This window comes from Musa acuminata, chromosome BXJ1-10 (assembly GCF_036884655.1).
Source record: "Musa acuminata AAA Group cultivar baxijiao chromosome BXJ1-10, Cavendish_Baxijiao_AAA, whole genome shotgun sequence".
In the NCBI taxonomy this organism is placed as follows: domain Eukaryota; kingdom Viridiplantae; phylum Streptophyta; class Magnoliopsida; order Zingiberales; family Musaceae; genus Musa; species Musa acuminata.
In genome coordinates, this window is record NC_088336.1 from 31,966,337 (window position 1) to 31,986,325 (window position 19,989).

A 19,989-nucleotide genomic window follows, 5' to 3' on the forward strand; every position below is an offset into this window, starting at 1 on the left:
TTGTGATCTAATACATAACATATATATATATATATATATATATATAATCCAATTAAACCTCAGAACACCAATGGTAGAAAAAAGAAAAAGAAAAAGTCAAACCATATTGCCAATTTATATTCTTGTTGAAGAACTTGTACATCCATCCATTTGGATCTCCTTGTAATGTTATGGAGGTTATCAAGGAGAAGTCACATTAGATGAAAGCAAAAAGAAGCTTTGCAGGTTCTTCCAAGCAAGGAACAACATTTCTGACCAGGTTTGTGAAATCAAGAATTTCTCAATGTCTCAAGTACATCATTGTATGTGAAAAATTGTTTAGGAAGTACTCATTCCAAAACCATTTGCATCAATTTGGTCCACTGTTCCTCTGAGAAAGGGCCCATTTGTGAGCACCTAAATACACACAACATGTGAGTGTCTAGGCTAGCTAAAAGTAGTTAACATGCAGAGTACAACAATGTCATTGTTGAGTTCACCACTTTTGTCTTGGAGATGGAGGTGTTGTGAGGAGTTCAAGCATACTCTGTTTCTGATCAAGGGTCAAGAGAACATCTCTAATGAGGATGAGTGCCATTATGTGCTCAGTAGTCTTTTGCTTGTGCTCCCATACGCCCAGAAGCCAGCTGAAGAAGCCCCAGCAACAATAAACTGTGCATGATTCCACAGGATTAGTGTCAATAAAAATCCTTCTCATAATGCAAGTTCCAATACCAAGTGAATCTCGACAACCTTCCATCGTCGTAAACTAGCATTTAAAAACACCTCCAAAATTCACAATGGTATGAAAAATATCTTAATTACAAACACAAGTAAATGGTTTCTGGTTTAGTTACCTTGTGAATCCTTTCGGGAATGGATAGTTGTCCCTGAGAGATGAAATCATTGAAGTTTGAAATCATATATGTTTACGGAGTCAAAGTGTGCTGTTATTTTGCCTTCAAAAGGTTATTAGAGCTAACATCTGCATGCTGTCTTCATGTGAAAAATGAATGAATCTTAACATGAAACCGTAATAAATTGACAAGTAACAATCATAAAGCAGCAGCTTGTGAATCAAAACAAGAGGCATGTATATCTAGCCAATTCATCCTTTAGTACATATACACATATATCTCCTTCTCAGTTTTACCGGCTCATCAGGTCTCATCCCGTATCACTCGCAAGACGTTGAAAAAAATACTAATATTTGCAAAGTAAAGAACCTTTTTCTTTACACAAAGACTATATTATGAAATTAATCAAGAGAGTACAAAAATACTTATAAGATCATGGTAACTGGGCAAGTCACCATGCCGCTTATGAGTTACACCCTCACATCTTGCGAAACAAGCCAGAGAATGAGCCTGCTCCTTGCATTCTCCAGACAAAAGTGAAAAGACTAGTGCACTCTAGTTTGCATGATAACAAAACAGGTAGACAATGGAAATTGGAAACTACCTGTTGATTTATCACTTCCATATGATCTCAGATAACATATTACAGATCCATTTTATGAGACGAGAAGCAACTGGTGAGATTAGTGTCCCAACTCAAACGAACAGGATTAACCATCCTGGAGGACTCACTGTAAAGAATTTCAACCACACAACAAAATCAGGCATTTCATCGAATAGTTCTACTCACCTTGTCGAGCAGATTCTCATGCACGTTTCAACGAACACTTTGTATGCAAGGAAGCAAGGGACATCAGCGATTCAAGGTACAACAAAATCTAGCAATCCAAAATGAAAAAGAGAAGCATTCCAAAGTCCATACTGACCATGAGAAATCAAGAAATCCTCATCGCTAAGAAAAATAGACTCACCTCCCTATAATTTCATTTCGGACGGCAAAAGAAGCAAAGGGGAAACTCGTTCGCATGGGACCGCAACGCCAGCGAATAGAAGTAACGTGTGATCCCCGAAATACCCTTAACCATTTCACTTAATGACAGGAATGAGGTACCCGGTATTGCGAGGGCTATATGGTAATTTTGTGGAGAGATGGGGTCCTTTGCTCGAGGGGGGCGGATTCCAAAACCCTCAAACGGGAGCAGCAGAAGCGAGAGCCCAAACGCCTTCAAGTCCGCCTTCGAACCCAGCCGTGGTTGGAGGCGACGCGAGAGAGGAGGGGAGACGAGTCAACGAGCGATGAGGCCCCGCGAGCGAGACGAAGACGAGGAGGCGCCGCCTTCGGAACCCTCGCCCGCGCCGCCCCCGAGACGGGCCGGCGGGGGCCTCAGCAGCATGGTGGTTCGCCCACCCGAGAGCGGCGAGGGGGAGGACGACGAGGAGCCCCGGGACTATGGCGCCGTGGTCCGCCGCCGCGATTCTCCGCAGCAACGCCGGGACTCGTTGCCTCCCGCCCGGCGCCGCTTCTCGCCGCAGGATCAGCGCCGGCGCGAACCCTCGCCGGGCCTCCGACGTCGCGACTCCCCGCCGACATTCCGCCGCCGGGGCTCACCCATCGATGTCCGCCGCCGTGGCGGTTCCCCGGGGTTCCACTCCCGCTACCAGCGGTTCCACGGCGGCCCAGGTCTTCATATCTATTCCTTCTTCCGAAACCCTAAACTAAATAAGAAATCTATAAGTTCAAGAATTGGAGTTTCTTTTCGTTTGATTTTACTATTTAAAGATTTTAAGAAGCAGAATTAGTTACCTTTTCTCTTTCATTGTACGATTTGATGCTTTCTTTGGCTTGCGGATTCGAACCCTGATAAATTGGGGCTTCAATCGGAACATGAAATCTTCTTTACACATTCATTTTGTTTGGATGAAAGAATCTGAACCAAAAAGCACTGTTTTTTAATCTTATAAATGGGCACTTTTAGATATCTTCGGTGCCCCCTCCGGTCTTTTTCTTTGAAGTTGTATATCGTAAGTGAAATAGATGTGTAGATTCAAGGAGGGTTTGCAAATTCTAAACTATTTTCTTTGACACTATGCAGCAACTCAAAGAAGAAATTTCTGGTTAATTTATAGTTCTTTTACAATAGGTAACAGAAAGCATCCTTCTTCATTCCACTTTTCAGAAGAAATTTCTGCTATCCTACAATGAAGTGTATTCCTCTTCCTCAATTTTCTGTTCTGATCTTATCTTGTACCTGATAATTAGTAGTAACATGCATGGAATTGATGAAAGCAAGACATAAAATTTGTTGATAAAGGGAATAGACACGATCTTTAGATTGTAATCATGCCCATACTGAGCAGCCACTCTTACTGTGTGCATACACTACCTTGCAATGCCCGAAATTGCCGTTGTCATGTATACAAAATGTTCACTTAGTTGATAAATTTTGCCATTATAATGTTTTTAAAGTATTCAGTAAATAGATAACATTACCCTTGTACTTTCTTTTTTACTTGTAAGTAATAAATGAAGGGGGGAGGATAGTGTATCATTAGGGCAGGTTCAGCCACTAAAATTGGCTAAGTCACGTATTGGGCTGGTCTTAAGGTACTGCATAGTAACAAACCCTATTTAGTAACAAGACTTTAAGCTATTTTCTGGTTGGTTCATTAGTAAAGATGTAAATTACTAAAAGATATATATTTTTTTATCTTTTCTACATCCATGATCTGCTTTAACTAAAAAGATTATTTTTACATAGGGTCAATATAAGTATTTCAAACCAAGCTTTTGCAGACAACATGCTTATATTTATGTAAGAAATTTAGGTGATAGCTATGATAATTGTGGCCCTATATTAGGCACTACTTGCAGGCAATTATGTTACACCTGTGCAGCAGTTGTTGCAAATGATAGCTGGATATAGATGCTGTTGGCTTGGCTCAACATATCCATGATAGTAAACCTTGTAACATATCCTCCTTCAATGATTTACCTTTTTTTTTTCTCCCTGTTCAGAATGTTCCGCTTCGTTCGGAACCACTGAACTGTTCACTCGGTTCAGTTCCGGTTTGAACTGAACCATGATCAAGGCTAGTGAGATCCCATGAAATACTACTTCTTAAGGCCCACAACTGCTCTTACAAAGATGGTAAGTGGGCTAAGATTAAACGAGTTTGATTGGTCAAGAAAGTGGCCTACTGGTGGGTTAAGTATGGTTTGCATCAGCCCTGTTTAACCCTACTATCTTGTAGCGACTCAATTTAACACATTACTGGGTTTCAATAACCATATGCATGAGCTACATAACGTTTTATTCATTTTGTCACAAGTTTAAGCTCCTTTGATCATAGGTATTAATGATCGATGGATGCCATATTAAAAATTTTCTTTCTTGTCCGTGCCTAGATTGCCTAGATCACAAGTTAGAAACTTTTCATCGAGGTTCTAAATTTTGGTAAGACCAGTCAGTTGGCTACTAAAATATTTTGTCCCATTTGCCATATCCTATTGCAGAGAGAGGGTGAAATTATATTGAAACTATTTTTGGGTTTAGTAAAATTCACATTGCCAGTGACTTGCTTGTCACCTTCAACAGCATTTTCTCTTGTCATTCAATCTTTCTGTGAACTTTTTTGGAAATGATCATTTGATTGAATGGTACCAGTTATTTGTTCAAGTAGTAAAAGCTCAAATAACTGCACTAAGAAACTTTCTCGGTAATCTTGTCTATGTTGTTTGTTCAGGGAAGGACTATGTCTTGTGTTATTTAAGATTTAGAAAAAATTTCTGCTTATGTAATATATATATTTTTTAAACTTCTATTATCCAACGACTCATGGGAATTGGTAGTTTATTGGATCTGTAATATTCAATTCTTGTTCACTCAACTCTAAAGAATAGAGAACTGTGCCAATCTCTGATTCAGTGACCCAGCCCCTAAGATGACTGTTCACTGGCTTCATCAACCACACAAGATTTGTGCCCTGGGATAAGCTTCTCAACCCTCTTGTCTTACCTATGATGCTTGTTCCATCTGTGATATTTTTCTTTCCTGTTTCAGAACTCATCAATCATTCATTTATTTTCTCCTGTATCATGTTCACCAAACAATTTTTTCTGCTTTGCCTTTATATGTCACAGGTTAGTGGTGATCACCGACATATCCTAACCTTTTAAGTGATTCTCCCTTTTATTTTTTTTTAAATTTCCCTGCACTGTGCCCACTCTGCCACTGATTCTCCTCGTTCTGTTTCCCTTTGTTATATATACAAAAATTGCATGTTGTGCATATGTTGGTTATAAATGAATCTTAATGTGGAAGCCACGTCATACATTTAGATGCCGGATTTGATGACTGTTTTTCTTATTATTTGCCTAACATTTGATGGTTATTTGATACATGGCCTGGACAAACAAGAGATTTTTTTTTTTTGCTGAGCAATACTCTTGAGACTAGCTGGAACTAACATCTTCCTTGTTGGATTTATCAGGCTTGTACCATTTATTGGTTTGTAGTGCATATTTCTAGAAAATATTTCCATGAGCATTCTACTCTAATTATTATTATGTTGAAGAAATTTAGGTGTTTATAAACATGTGTTGCATGCTAACGTGCTTCTTAAAGGAGTCTAGTATTCTTGTTTTGTATTTCATGATAATCTCAATGTGTTTAAAACTCCTTTTTCATTTATTTTGATGTGAGACTGTTGCTGTTCATGTAAGTATCATCCATTTATTTTGCTTTGATCTGAATAGATATTTTTCCAGCACTTTCTTTTTAGGTTTGGATATTATAAGTATCCAAGATTCTGATGTGTGTCAAGTTATAGTACTGTTGGCACTTTGTATCTCCTGACTTGCATGTTTAATATAATGGCCAAGTACTCCAAGTTCCATGACTTGCCAAATTGAGAAATGAAACTTGCTATTGTCCTGTAACAGTTTTGAAGTTTGCTGCTGGCGTTCATATGATTGGAATGGAGACAAGATTGTGTTTTGGATTCGGGTCTTGGAAAATCATGTTTTGAAAATGTTGCAATCATGGTGTTGTAGTTTGACTATGAAATTTGGATAAAAGCAGCCTAGTTAGACATGTATTTACTTCAGCATCCATGCGTAAGGTGGCTGCTTGACAGCATTGCTTTTTTGCTGCAAATAGTGCATTGTGCAAATAATACAAAGCCCTCAACATGATACTAGATTGGGTTGCCATTCACCTACAAACATGGGCTATGGGGTTGGCAAAGATATTGAGAGATTTGTGTTCTCTGGTAATAACCGAGAGATCCATGAATCGGGATCCTTCTCAAGAACTAGACAAAGAAGAGAAGCTTGAAAGGTAACTACTTGAGCTGCCCTTTGAAGGGGAGTTGGGAGAAAGAAGCATTGGGAGAGGTAAAGAATTGATTTTCTCTGAAGAGCCTGGGAATTCCTCTCCAGGTTGAGGTTTTGGGGGGGGAAGTGACTGCTCCTAGGACTGAGGGTGGCCTTGGTATTCAGAATCTTGATCTCACCAAAAGAGCTTTGCAATAAAAAAGGATCCTCAATAAATTTGATTCCATACTTGAGTAGAAGTGATTGTGTCTCATTCTATAGTGCAGGACCTTGACATGTTACTGCTATGTAACATGGTGCTAATTGGAATCTAACCTTCTTGGAGCAGTCAGGATGATTGGCTTCTGACCTGTGTTTTTGTTTCTTGTCCAAACTATGGTATACTGGATCTGTTTTTGCTGATCTTAACTAAAAAAGAAGGGCTGATACCTATTTGATTACACTTGATGAATATAACAAGCAGTTTATGATCATTTCTGGTCAACATATCACGGTAATGCAGTCAATGTGGTGACTTTCTGGGGAAAGAATCTGATATATGGTTTGTAGGCTAATGGGCGCTTGTGCATGAAGGCATGAAAATTTGCTAGTTGAAGCAAATCAAGGTTTTGGTGAAGTTTTCTGGACTGATAAGTTCATTGGACGGTAGGCAATCAGTTTTGACATCTTACATGGCTGGTGGTTTTTGCAAACTTTTTTATATTGGACAGACCATTTAAAGAACCTGCAAGAAAAAAAGAAATTGTACGTGAACATGGTTGTTGCAAGATGGTACATGGATAGATACTATGTTGATACTTACTACAAAGAGCACCATCCAGTCTTCATGTACAGAGGTCTGATGCAACAAAAATTGGTAAGGCATTTAAAAATTCGAAGTCATCATTACAAAGTTGCTGGAAAGTTTTTTGAAGAAAATCTAGATAAAGGAATACCATGGTTCACTTTTGAATGAAATTTAGGCTCCCTTACTGCTTAGTGAACAGTTCTTAATTTGGTTGGGTAGATGTGTTTGTGAGGTGATTTTTGCTAAACATATTGCTGACTAATTGAGTAATAATGTGATTGGATGTGGGAGTGGGTTACACTTGACGTTTAGATGGTGCAACTAGTCACAGTCCTATGAGTTTATTGAAGAAGAAAAATATTTCACTGTGACTATTAAAATTTCAACCAAGAAAACATAGTACTTTGGGGTTAATTTGTCCAAGCGAAAGAATGATTATTCAGTCTGATTAGTTCTATTGTTGTCCTACAGTGGCCATGTTCTAATTGATAATCATTCTTGGTGCCCTTGGCAGCATATGGACATTTTTGGATAATATTAACTGGCAATCTGCTTGAATTGTGGTATTTGGCACTTGAGTTTCAGTGAAGCTCATTGGAGGCTGGCTCATTTGAAACATAAGATGTCTGAAGCCAGTGAATATGCTTTGTGGTTGTGGTGTGCTAGATTTTATTGATACATATGTTAATCTATAAGATGCTTTTTGTTATAATCCTGAGTGATTCAGTTTATATCTCGTACTCAGTTTTGGTTACATAGTTCTGGATACCTAAATGAAGATATCTGGCTGGCTATGCACCTCCTTCACCTCAACCTAAAAGTGCTTTCTGAAAGTTGTTTACCTGATCTGCAAAAGGATGAGTTCATACTAAGCCACCATAGTAATAGAAATCAGTTATATCCTTCATAATTTATTGTTTGTTTCAGTACAATTTTATTCATGCAGGTTCTGTTTCTCCTCGACGACAAAGACTGGATGGTCAGCATGATCTAGATTTTGACAGCTCAATGGGACGACACATTGGTCGTGGTTTCCGAGGTGGCAGAGCAGGTGGCAGGTTTCGAGAGGCTTCACCTGGTTATGGGCATGGAAGGGGTGGAAGGTCAACAGGGAGAGGCTACAATGCATCTAGATGGCCGGTTTCTGACGGAGAATATGTTCACAGAAATGATCCAAACTTGTCCCCCCGGGAAGGTGATTGGATTTGCCAAAACCCCTTGTAAGTCCTCTCCTCCATTGTTTGGTGTTCACTAGTGACATTTATTTAATTTAAACTTCAGGATAGTGTTGGATTTACACTGACTTGGTATCTTATATTTCAACATCTTTTAATTTTTTGGTGTTTTATGGTTCAGATCCTTACAAACTCATGTTAACGTGCTTTCCATGTTTTAGTTGTGGGAATCTGAATTTTGCACGAAGGACTCACTGTAACAATTGCAACAAGTACCGCTATGGACCTGAGCTCGATGGACCCAGCCGTAGTCCTCGGAGGGGCTACTTCAAGTCCCCTCCCCTTCGCGGGTCTCCACCAAGAATTGTAGGTCCAGCCAACCATGGTCTCCGCGATGACTTGGACAGATACAGATCACCGCCACGGGGTTGGGGTGTCGAGGATCTCAGAGACTTTGGACCTAGATCACCACCCCCAGCACGTGGAGGAAAATTTCCGGACATGCGCAGGGAGAGGCTAGACTATCATGATGATCTCGGGTACAGGCAAAGACGCAAATTTGACTGGCCAGCACCTGAATGGGAAGGGAGGGACAGTAATCGAGATGGATTCGTTGCAGACAGAAGAGGTTATGATCGGCGTCCACCATCACCTCGTGGACGGTGGATTTCAAGGGAGAGGAGCCGCTCACCAATAGGAAGCCGTCCACTGAGGGGTGCTTACATGGGTCGAGGGCGAGATGACCGTCAGTATGATTCGCACTTGGGTCATAGCCAAGCTGATGATTTAGGCATTGGTCGTGGGAGGGGATATCGGCAGGCTGAATCTTTACCAGGCCGAAGCCATATTGATCGCCGAGGCATTGCCCGAGGTAGGAATGATGACATCTACTGAGTGGTAGATTAAAAAAAGAAAAAAAAAACTGATGGTTCAATTGGCGGAACCGTGTTTTGACAGGTTGCTTTTACAGAGAATTCCTTGTTGTTGCTCCAGCTTAGTCAGTGTTTGTCTATCATGTCTAAGAATTTTGGTGGGTGTAGTTTGTCCAACCTATTATCTAGACCTTCATGACTGTCTTGGAGACTTTGATGGGTCGATTCCAACAGGAAGAATATTTGGTGTATTTTCTTTTTTTTTTTGTTGTGAAATGATGTTTTACATTTTTGTGACCTTGGCGTATAAATTTTGTTCTTAATGTTAGTGGCAGTAGTTCATCTCTTCTGACTGGCTCGGTGTACCATTCGAAATAATGTGTTTGTTGCGAACAATTCATTGAAAAGCATGCTTGAGATTTTATGGCGATGGTGTTGTTTCTTACTGTCTTCATCTTTTGATTATCCTCGTAGTGTGCAAATTGAATACACAAATAGCAGTATTATCAACATGGATTCTTCTTCATGAAAATCCATTGTATCTCGAGACACTGCTTGTAACTGCTGCATTTGGTGGTGTTGGCGTGCAATGGTATATATAACCATGGCAGAAGGAGGTCAACCAAACGATCCCATAAATATGGATCCATCTAACGCAACATTCCTTTGATACATATTGAATCAATCGATCATCGATATGATACATATTGAATCGTATCGATATATCGATAGATACATTAAGATATATCGATAAATTAGTATATATCATCCATACCGATCATCTGTCGGACTGATACATATTGTCTGAGCAACAAGCCATAGTACGACAAACCTTGATTTCCTCCATGGAGGTGCAGTACTCTTCGGTTAATATCTTTAACATCTCCATAGGAAGTCCCCTAGAGTTTTGAATTACAGGATGGACTACAACATTTCAATGAATCTTCAATTTCTGTGTGAAGGAAGCCTTGGAGTTGTGCAAGTAAACCTAAAGCCAGATATGAGTCAATTTTCTTCTTTTCGAAGCGCTTCCGGTGGATTTTTTATCACATCTGTCCTGAATGGATGCAAAATAATCCCTTAGTGATCATGTTCCAAGAGCAATTCAATATGAAGCTTCAAAGTAAAGATTTGAATTCAAAGTCAAGTATCCAAAAGTAAATTAAGCTTTCAGTACAAATTTTGCAGTAAACAAGGAAAATTTAAGTGGATATAAGACCATTACGAGGTAAATATGGATACTAACACAAAGCCAGAGCTCAGAGCATAAGATTCTCTTAACTAGTATATTAAATACTTGCAAGATAGCTATTGAGCTACATGGCACATTAGAAGCTTACATGATGTCCATCCCATCATAAAATGATGATGGAAGAGCAAAAATTGGTGCACTATGATATACATATTATTTAGATGGCTCAGGGAAGTTTAATGGATTAACAAAAAACTTGAAGTAAACACACTATACGATCACAAAATTGCTACACCTGATAGATTTGGCTATAAAGCGTTCAAATGACGGGTGTTCCCTGTTGATCCAACTCAATTTAAATCCATTTTCAGGCAACCATTTTTGTGCCTAAACCTAACTGCATGTCAATCCATCACCAAATTCACGTGATCTATTTTTAAGTTCTTGGAGTTGTGAAGATTAACAAATTGGCTTCCTTTTTTGCTTCATTATCATAATAAGCACAGTTCAGAGAAGTGCTGCCACAGTTCTTCCATCAGTTGTGAACAATAATATATAAAATTCTTCAGTCCCAACAGTATCTAACTGAGTGTGGTCTAACAAAAGAAAAAAAAACATTATCTAATTTAGTGTGTGGTCTAACAGTCGATCATTTGATAGTGCTCTGACAGATCACAAATTCCCAAGACTGTTTTTTATTGATAACCTTCTTTTGCTTTCCAAAGGCTCTAACAATGTCACAACAATAAGGTAATGCAATATTTTCTTGAGATATAAAAGTCACCAAGAAAATGCCCTCCACAACTTAAAACAATGTTGTTCTCCACAAAAATATGTAATAGTCTGGTAACTTACATCAGAAATCACATTTTTGGTGACTGCTTGCTGGTAAGATCGACCAAGTATGGACAGATATATTGTTATATACCAACATGAAATAGAAAGTCAAGGAGAGAACATAAACTCAACATTTTAATTTCTCTCTCAAAGACAATTTGTTAGCAACTACGAAGAATCTGAGTGTGATAAGTTTTACAAAATAAAAAACCAAATGACTTTAAAACCAAACAATCTATACATCATATTCTAATTGACATCTCAATTATACCTTATTTAAGTTTTGCAAGTCATTGTGGTTTAGGGTCTCAACAAGCATTTAATCCATCAGACATTGGTGCTCTCAAACGTCAACATATAAGTATGATCAGAGTTAACATATTTAAAGAAAGCCCACAAGGGGGTGAAATTATAATAGATTATTTACAACAAAGAAAGATACATTGTAACTTAACAATTATTAAACATGTCATGGTTAATTATTTTGCAAAAGTATAGTGGCTGAAATCTGAACCATAACATCGAAATTTTTCCAAGATTGACATCAATGATAAAACATCAAAAAAAGAAACAAGTATAATACTTGTATAAGGCACAATATAAAGAAACAAGTTGGAAAGAACGCTTACCATGTAACTAATTCAAAGTACACAAGTATCTAGTAACCAAAAACAGCCAAATACAAAACATACAATGCAGATTTGTAACAAAAATGTACTTCAAACTTTGTAAGTCAATATCGATATACCTCTTCAGCTTTCCACTATCCTTTCAGTGTGCAATGTGTTGGACAAGTGGTCCTCCTGCAAAAGAAAAAGAAAATGATAAATAAGCAAAACGCTATTCTTGTGTCTAACACTTAACAGCCCAAGAGAAACAACTTGTTGTAACCAGACTAACTCAAAGCAATAACAGTAACTAATAAAATGTGCTGATTACTTTTGTCCTTAACACCTAAACATATCTGCCAAATTACAGTCTCAAAAAACAAAGAAGAACTTTAAAAAATATGCGCAATCAAAGATCTCTGCTTCCAAGATTCACCACCGTTTGCTTCTTGAACAGCAATAGAAAAAAGGCACTTCACCTTCTCCCACACTCCTTCCCGTTTCCCTTGTCTCTTGTCATGTTTCTTATATTAATAAATGAAGAGAGATAATTAGTCAAATTCTGCAAAGATGGATTTGCAAACCAATTACCAATAACCCAACTTCACAAGAAAAAAGTTCCTTTAGATCAAGAAAGCAAAGAAACTGCAAAACAAGTTAATATTATAGCTAATGATTTTGAATTAACAAGCAGAAAGCTATCCATATCAACATTCTAAAAGAATTATCTACAAGAAAATCCTATCATGAACAACTTAGCAATAAAGATCATCGTTAGCGTTGGCATGACAAGAAAAATTCCAATTGGTGAGCGCCGTTTACGAGTTCGAATCAGAATCAAAATAAATAGCCGATAAATTTCAATGAAGAACCCAATCTTCCATGGTCCTACGAACAAGGAGAAGGTTCTCGATGGCTTCTAATCATTTGAACTTACATGTTCCATCAAACAAACAGTTTATGAACAAGGTGAAGGTTCTCGAATGGCTTCTAATCATTTTAACTTACATGTTCCATCAAACGGACAGTTTCGGCTTCAAGAGCCCAAATCAACAACAAACGACCCAAAAGGACCCAAATCCCGAAAGAAAAGACCAAAGAACTCAAAGAGCAAACCCCGAATCGAAACCCTAACTGAAGACCGTGTCGATTAAACCTGAAACAAGAAACAGGGTGAAAGAATCATCCAAGAAATGCACCTCTCCAACCAAACCAATGTGATCGAACGGCGCTGGATCGAGTAATCGGCAGCACATTCGAGATCGCTACGCGTTCCGTCGAATCGCCAGCGACGGGGAGAGCAAGAGCGTGGGAGTGGCCGATTTGAAGAGCCGCGTCTTATAATCTTCCATCAGAACTAAATCGACGGAAAAGTTTCGCCCACGTGGAAGAATAGTGATATCATACCCGTCCATTGCTCGCCACGGCTGCCGAACCTTTCGATCACAATCACGACACCGCTTCCAGACGACTCCAATCACGGCAGGAGACGAAGGTCAAGCCGTCACTTAAGTCGTCCATCCGGTCAACGTACGGTCCGACCGTTCGATAATCATACTCACGATACGACTCGAGTCACCGCTGGAGAAGAAGGTCCAGCCGTGGCCTAAGTCGTGGATTGTGCTTCTCGGCCACAGATGTCCGTGTCCAGCTCGTGGATCCGAGTGGTGCATGAGAAGTCGTGAATCGAACTCAGAACTGCTGTGTAGAGTGAAACACACGATAAACAAGAATCAACACAATTTTCTGCTATTAAGAATAGATTCTGCAGATCACAAACCTACAGCTATTTTGTTACAACAAAGAAGACATTCAAATTACGACTGTTGTCTAACATCTCACTCAGAACTGCTGTGCAGAGAATTTGATCAAGAAGACAGAGAAAACACGCTACAGAGTGTATTCTCTCGGGAGCTTTATTGAATGCAAGCATTGATAAATCATGGAGGTTCCTCTGCTCACAAAAAGTGATACGGAAAAAAATCTCTGATCGATTTTTGATGTTGATGCTACGCTTGGTACTTGCAGAGATTCTCGAAGCCCATGTACTCATGATGCTGGATCTTCTGAACCATGTTCGATATGCCGACTCCACCTGTTAATTATCACAAGACATACTTTTAGTGCCAAAGTAAACTGCAGCAATTACCAATGGTCGTATCAAAAATGAATTAGACAATGAACGATGAGAAGTATCTCCTTACCCAACGAGATTGCACTAACAAAAATTGTGGAAGCGAGGATGAAGATGATGAGAGAAGCTCGTCCCAGTATTTCGATCAGTCGCTTAACGACATGCTGACCCACAATGGCAGCAACTAATGCCACAGCCACCAAATACAATGCTGCTCAATTAAGAGGAAGAACATATGTATTATTAGTCAAGAGAGTACGAGTGAATTGCTGTGTGATGAACTCGAGTTTGCATTGCATGCGGTAGGAATTGAGAGATGCAGAACATTATTACCGTAAGGGATGGGGAAACGCCTCAGAAGGTAGTACTCCACAACAGACATGGATGAAGAAAACGTCATCGCGAAAGTTGCTGTAGCACTCGAGACCTGGAGAAAGACTTTTCGATCAAGTTGTGCTCGAATGAAATGCAAGCAGTTATTCCACAAGTATTTAGATTTGCATTATCACATCGATGTCAAGTTATTGCATTGTTTGGAATTCAATTATTATAGTGACTATGAATTATGTTAATCTATCACAGATACAATCACAAGTGCAACAAAGAACTGCAGGAAACGTCTGAAATAAGAGAGCGGCAAGAAAAGTAGTAAAAGGTGCACACACCTGTGGAGGAACACCAAGCTCCAAGAAAACAGGGCCCAAAATGAACCCGCCCCCGAGACCGAGCAGCCCCCCAACTATACCAGCAAGGACACCGATCAAGCAGTAGAAAACTAGCTGAACGACTGTAAAATTTGTTCCTTCTTCTCCCTTTGATGAAATAATTCTTTTTCCTCTGTACAAACTAACAGCTTCATATCCTGATACTCCCAGTGATACAGGGATCTGCAAGAATTCTCAGCATTATAGATGTAGCTACAGAAGTCGTCTGTGGATCTTTAAACCAAGAAAAAGGTTGTCACATAATGAGAGCATGGGACTACACCTGAAGAAAGTTCAGAATCCAATACCACGGGGAACAGGTTGATGTGTAGTTTTGCTGAAGAAGATGAAAACAAAAATGCATCACTAATCGATCATATCGTAGCATTATGGACTACATTATATGCCTTGGAACAGTGTGCTCACCTTCAAAACCTGCAGGATAAGGAATGCTATCCATACAAAACCAAGAAGGCCAAGCTCCTTCCAGTAGACATTTTCCATGATTGGAGCCTGCAACATTTATATCTAATCATGTTGGTTTCATGTAATATCGATATATTGCCGCTAAAAGACAGTGCTGATGTCCTACCTCTTTTCGTAAAGCCTTCTTCGATGCATTCTCTGGACCAGATGGGAGAACTTTGTACTCTATTTCATCTCTTCCTGATTGATTTAGATTAACAATAAGTTAGATAAGCTTAGTCTCTATAACAGAATGTCAAAAATTAATCAAATCGCCTTACCATTTGACTCTTTAAGCATTGCTGCCTCCTACAATTCAAAAGCATAAGATCAGGTAAGCTACGACACTATCGAACTAGGATTAACATTTAAATTCTTAAGATGAGCTAGAATTAAACAGCACCTTCTTCATTATCGTCTCTTTGTTCCATGTCTCTACACCCTTCAAAAACGCCTTAGTTGATGTAGCTGTCACAGCAACAAGAGGCCACAAATCTCTAAACCAAACACTCTTGCAACAAACACAATAACAAGGACAAGGAACAGAGCTGATGTAGTTACTTAGGAAGAGGATGATTAGAAGAACTGTGACCATCCAGTCAGCAAAGATGACGTTGAACGCGACTCCGATACTGATCCCCAGCATGAGCATTGGTTGGAAGAGCAAAGCCAGATCATAATCGATGATGGGCATATCCAGAGTCGGATGCCTCAGCTTCAAATTGTACCAAACTGTCGATCCTGCTGCGCCCATGATCATGCCTGCCCGAGATTGAGGCTACTACTTCAGCATATGAACTAATGGAGTGGTTACAAAGATAAAGCAGGAAAATAGAACTCAAATTCATTCTTTTTACCACTTAGATTAACAGCAAATGGATCCAAGTTCTCACTTTGAACATTCGAGCACTTAAGATTACCAGCTAAACATTCTTTTCTGTCTTACCTTTTCATTAAGGTTTCACAATGCTTCAATGAGATGTGTTCATTATGAGCTCACATTTAGCAGAATTTAGTGCTATGCTTCTTCATTATATCTATCTATAAACAAAGTGCACATGATCTCACATTTTGATATAGCAGTCGAAGACTTGGCGTCGAATCCAATGATCAACGTAAGCATGGGAACGTAGATCCCACCACCACCGACGCCTCCAACGCTCCCGAACGCTGACCCTAAGAATCCAATGAGAGATCCGACGACGATTTCCCACCCAAATTTCATCGGCTTCAAGAGAAATCAATAATGGAATCAACAAAAAGCAAACGGAAAGGCGACCAAAAGAAGCGCAAAGAACCCATATTTACCGGCCAAACATGTCGGTAGGAAGATTCATCCGGCCGCCACAAGAAATCCACCACCTTCAGAACGTAATCCGACAGCCCGACCTCCTCCGCCTCGACAGCCTCGGCTCCCGCCGCCTCCGGACGCAGACCACGATCCGCCGTCACCACCACTGCTGCCGCAGCGAGCGCGACCAGCACAGCCGGCCACAGCCGTCCGCTCCGCCACTTGAGCTCCATATCCTCTCTCTCTTTACCACCCTCCTAAAAATCCTACCCTCACTCACACCTCCCGGCCGGAGGAAACGAGAACTCAGGGGTTCAAGTTCCCTGTGGCAACCTCGGTTCGAGGTCAACGTTCCCGGTTCCGGTCGACCGGAGACGGAGCAGGAAGCCGATATCGGATTCTGCGAAGGCCTGTGGCTCCGGATCCGATAAAGGCATGGGAGTGCGAGGGGCAACGCGTCTTATATAACTTCGCGGTACGAAAGTGCCCCCAACGGTGCCGGTATTTACCGACACATAAGAGCGATGCGAAATAACCAGAATGGGCCCCCCACCACCCCCCGCCCCCACCCCCCAAATGCGACAAAACACAATAAGCCTCCGATACTGTTCTGTCCGGCCGTATCGTGCCACGTGTGACGGGATCGAATGGATCATTTGGACGGCTGTGATCAGCACTTTTTTAATCATGATCTGGTGTGATCTGATTAAATTAATATATCATGTAAAATAATATAATGTTATTATAAGGTTGCGTCTTTGTAACGTTACATATGAGTCTGGTGTAGCAGCCACGACCCATATTTGGCGTCACGTGCTCTAATCCAAAACCGAGTGAAGACGGCCACGTTGGAACGTGGGCGCTACTGTTTAAGTAGTCACGTGGTCAATAAGGGCGACGAGCGTTGACCCACCTCCATGACTCGTGGAGCACGTGGGGACAGGGAGGCAATTATGAGCCAGGTAGGGGTAGTTTCGGTAAAAGCGATCAGATTAATGTCACCTGCCGTGCACGTGATAGTACGGTCGTTACGTGGCGGCCACGGGATGTGATCGGGATCTCTTGCATTAACCCGAGGCAGGATTTAAGAGATCGTCCACTTAGAGAATAAGCTATATGGGATGGTCTAGTCAATCTGGTCCGCTCGGTAAACAGAGAATCCTGAACCCTGCCTGGAGTGAACAGGAAAAATCACCCTTAGATACACCGAGGTGACGTGTTTGACAGATATCGGCGGGGTCCACCTGCCACCCCCGGTCAATAATATTAGGAGACAGCCTGACGTAGATTTCGCAGGACGAATAGATCCATAATGAGTCTCCACGTCAGCTGGTGAGTCAACCTTTGCTGTCTTCTCCGCGTTATTAGATTCGTCTTCATCCATATCAATGGAGACACGGGTGCCACATCTATTCACGGGTGTTAGGTGAGGAACAGTAGAGGGGAGGAAGGCCGCATGGCATGGATGCCGTCGACATGCACAGGCTTTCAAGTTGGTACTGCAGGGTGAAAAGGAGATGGAGATGGAAGGTGTAAACCACAGCTTATCACTGTTGTTATCGAGCGCCTGGAAGGATGTGAAGATGAAGGCTAGCAGCTTCTGCATCACTGTGCATCAGACGGATCCAAGAACTCTCGGGGCAAGTTGTGAGATGAATCCAACTTCACATGGACTCATCAAGCAGTTTGGCAAGATTCCTAGACAGTAGAATCTGGCAAGATTCATAGACAGTAGAATCTCATCCAGCATCAGTTCGTCTGTACAAGGGACAAGTCTTCCAGCTGTAGTTTCACATCCACCTCTTGTTCTCCTCCATCACAGAAGCTCTCACTGATGCATGGAGAGATGACACCATGCACCAGTGGAGCTCAGTCATAACCTTGCAGGTAGATGCTTTTTTTTTAGGTTCATGATCTGAATCATGGTGATCTTGATCTCAAAGGAACAACTTTGACGTGGTTGGTGAGACATCATCCTCATGACAACAACATGAGAGTTACATCAATTAAATTGATGAGTAGAGTTTTGACACATTTATCAAAATTCACTCTCATGAGCTTTTCCATCCTAAAATAACTTTTAAACTGCTTTCCAATTTCATCAAATGTTCTACTTAAATCATATCCATGACATGTAGGGGAAAAAATTGTAGACCAAATAGAGGATAGAAATTTGAGCTAAACTCAAGAAAGAATTGAAGACACACAATCAAAATTCAAAAGCACTACTTGCATCATAGTTACAAGTTGTGTGGAGTCAAAAATGGCTGCACTCCATCATGTTTGGCCAGCTAGTTTGTAATCATTTTCACATGCCGCATGTGACCAAACCAATCAGTCGACACATGAGAATGATAAGGAAGCACATGATAGTTAAGATATGTGTCCATTTGAGTAATAGATGTACAGCTATCTCTATCCTCATATAATCCTATTGGAATTGGTGAGAAGAATGTGAGGGTGGTCATATTAATTGGTGGTTGTTATTAAGTATAAAGAAGACCTTGAATAAGGGACACATTTAACTTCATGTCCTACATTCATCATGCACTTCAGTTGTACTCAACTATTGTCCCCTAAATTGATTGCAGGGTAATATGGATAGAATATTAGAACATGGAAGATCTCTAATAAGCTGAATCTGAATCAAGAGGCAGTGTTCCTAATGACACTTACCCTGAAGCATCAATCAAAGTACATGATTTGCTCAATTTTACCATGAGTACTTGGCAGTAAGAAGGATACAGAGATGTGAATTTGGATAAATAGCTGCAAAACATCTTTCATAATTTTCTCTACCAACTATTTAACATGACTTCACCTACTTCTAATATGGAGGAATCTGTGTTGTGTTCATGAGAGAGTATTAGCTTATCAACTTTTTTTTAAAAAAGTTATCATTATGGTCTCCCCATCTGAGATGTTGAGAATGTACTGGGCAATAAAGTTATGGGTAGACATGGCATGTGTTAGAATTGGAAGAAAAGAAAGAGCCAAATGAGTCAAGATGGTGGGATGTGTCTGTGGTCAATGAAGCATAATAATTTGATTCAACTTGAGATGACATTCTATTCTCTTATGGACTATTTAGATGTCTCCTTGTTAGTTTACTGTGGTGACTAATCAAAAGCTCATTTCAGCACTATTTTAATTTAAATTTACAGTATGATGTATATAGTTTCTTGAGAAACATCTCAATTTAGTCTCACATCCAAAATGATGGATAGAGATATAAGATCTGATTATTATACTACCATTCATTAACTTACAATAGGTATCACATATGAATCATTTTCATGATCTGATCAATCAGAGTATCACAAATCAGCATATTAAATTATTAGCACTTAAATATGTTTCAAATTCATAGATTAACAGTGATGTCCAGATGGTCACATGGTGGGTGTAGCCGACATGCTGAGCTGCCAATGGAGTACTAAGAGGTCACATCAGAGGATGCAAACAAAAAAGGATAAGGATGGCTGAATAAGCCACATCTCATATTATTCCATCACTTGCTGAGAAGCTGCACCTCATATCAGCTATCTATCTTCCATGGGAAGTCTCTGGATTGAACACTGATCCAATCAAGTCTCTGGCTTTTTTGTCGGGTTGGTGGATCAACTTATCAAACCATATATCAATTAAAATAAATATTTTTATAATATTATAAAAATTTAATATTAAAAAGGATAAATCAAAAGAAGAGAGAAGGTCGAAGGCAGAAGGAATGAGAGGAAGAGAAGAGAGAAG

General features: G+C 40.1%; 2 protein-coding genes and 1 long non-coding RNA gene across 4 annotated transcripts; 1 reads left to right on the forward strand and 2 right to left on the reverse strand.

Moving 5' to 3' along the window:
• Positions 1-88: 88 nt before the first annotated feature.
• Positions 89-1,974, reverse strand: LOC108951522 (uncharacterized). Of its 2 annotated transcripts, XR_001975955.2 has the most exons (3): positions 1,808-1,933; positions 837-1,714; positions 89-651 (listed from the first exon to the last, which is right to left on the reverse strand). It is a non-coding gene; the product is annotated as an uncharacterized LOC108951522 (long non-coding RNA). The 2 variants fall into 2 exon arrangements; XR_010480871.1 differs by having other exon boundaries at positions 837-1,974.
• Positions 1,971-9,333, forward strand: LOC135596231 (uncharacterized). Its single transcript, XM_065088237.1, has 3 exons — positions 1,971-2,517; positions 7,905-8,178; positions 8,355-9,333. The coding sequence occupies exons 1-3, from the start codon at positions 1,986-1,988 to the stop codon at positions 9,025-9,027; spliced, it is 1,479 nt and encodes a 492-aa protein (XP_064944309.1). The 5' UTR covers positions 1,971-1,985; the 3' UTR covers positions 9,028-9,333.
• A 4,032-nt stretch (positions 9,334-13,365) lies between these two features.
• LOC103969282 (sulfite exporter TauE/SafE family protein 3) lies at positions 13,366-16,678 on the reverse strand. The gene is made up of 12 exons (XM_009382776.3): positions 16,254-16,678; positions 16,014-16,173; positions 15,507-15,707; positions 15,349-15,413; positions 15,227-15,254; positions 15,073-15,146; positions 14,907-14,993; positions 14,764-14,817; positions 14,442-14,663; positions 14,110-14,203; positions 13,847-13,987; positions 13,366-13,737 (listed from the first exon to the last, which is right to left on the reverse strand). Exons 1-12 carry the CDS (start codon positions 16,467-16,469, stop codon positions 13,652-13,654), a joined length of 1,428 nt encoding a protein of 475 aa, XP_009381051.2. The 5' UTR covers positions 16,470-16,678; the 3' UTR covers positions 13,366-13,651.
• Between the last annotated feature and the right edge of the window lie 3,311 nt (positions 16,679-19,989).

Coding starts and splice junctions, on each gene's coding strand:
- LOC135596231 (XM_065088237.1), top strand. CDS start 1,986: ATGGGGTCCTTTGCTCGAGGGGGGCGGATTCCAAAACCCTCAAACGGG. Junction 2,518..7,904: donor GCGGTTCCACGGCGGCCCAG/GTCTTCATATCT, acceptor TTATTCATGCAG/GTTCTGTTTCTCCTCGACGA. Junction 8,179..8,354: donor TGGATTTGCCAAAACCCCTT/GTAAGTCCTCTC, acceptor TCCATGTTTTAG/TTGTGGGAATCTGAATTTTG.
- LOC103969282 (XM_009382776.3), bottom strand. CDS start 16,469: ATGGAGCTCAAGTGGCGGAGCGGACGGCTGTGGCCGGCTGTGCTGGTC. Junction 15,708..16,013: donor TTCGACTGCTATATCAAAAT/GTGAGATCATGT, acceptor AATCTCGGGCAG/GCATGATCATGGGCGCAGCA. Junction 15,414..15,506: donor TCTAATCATCCTCTTCCTAA/GTAACTACATCA, acceptor TTGCTGTGACAG/CTACATCAACTAAGGCGTTT.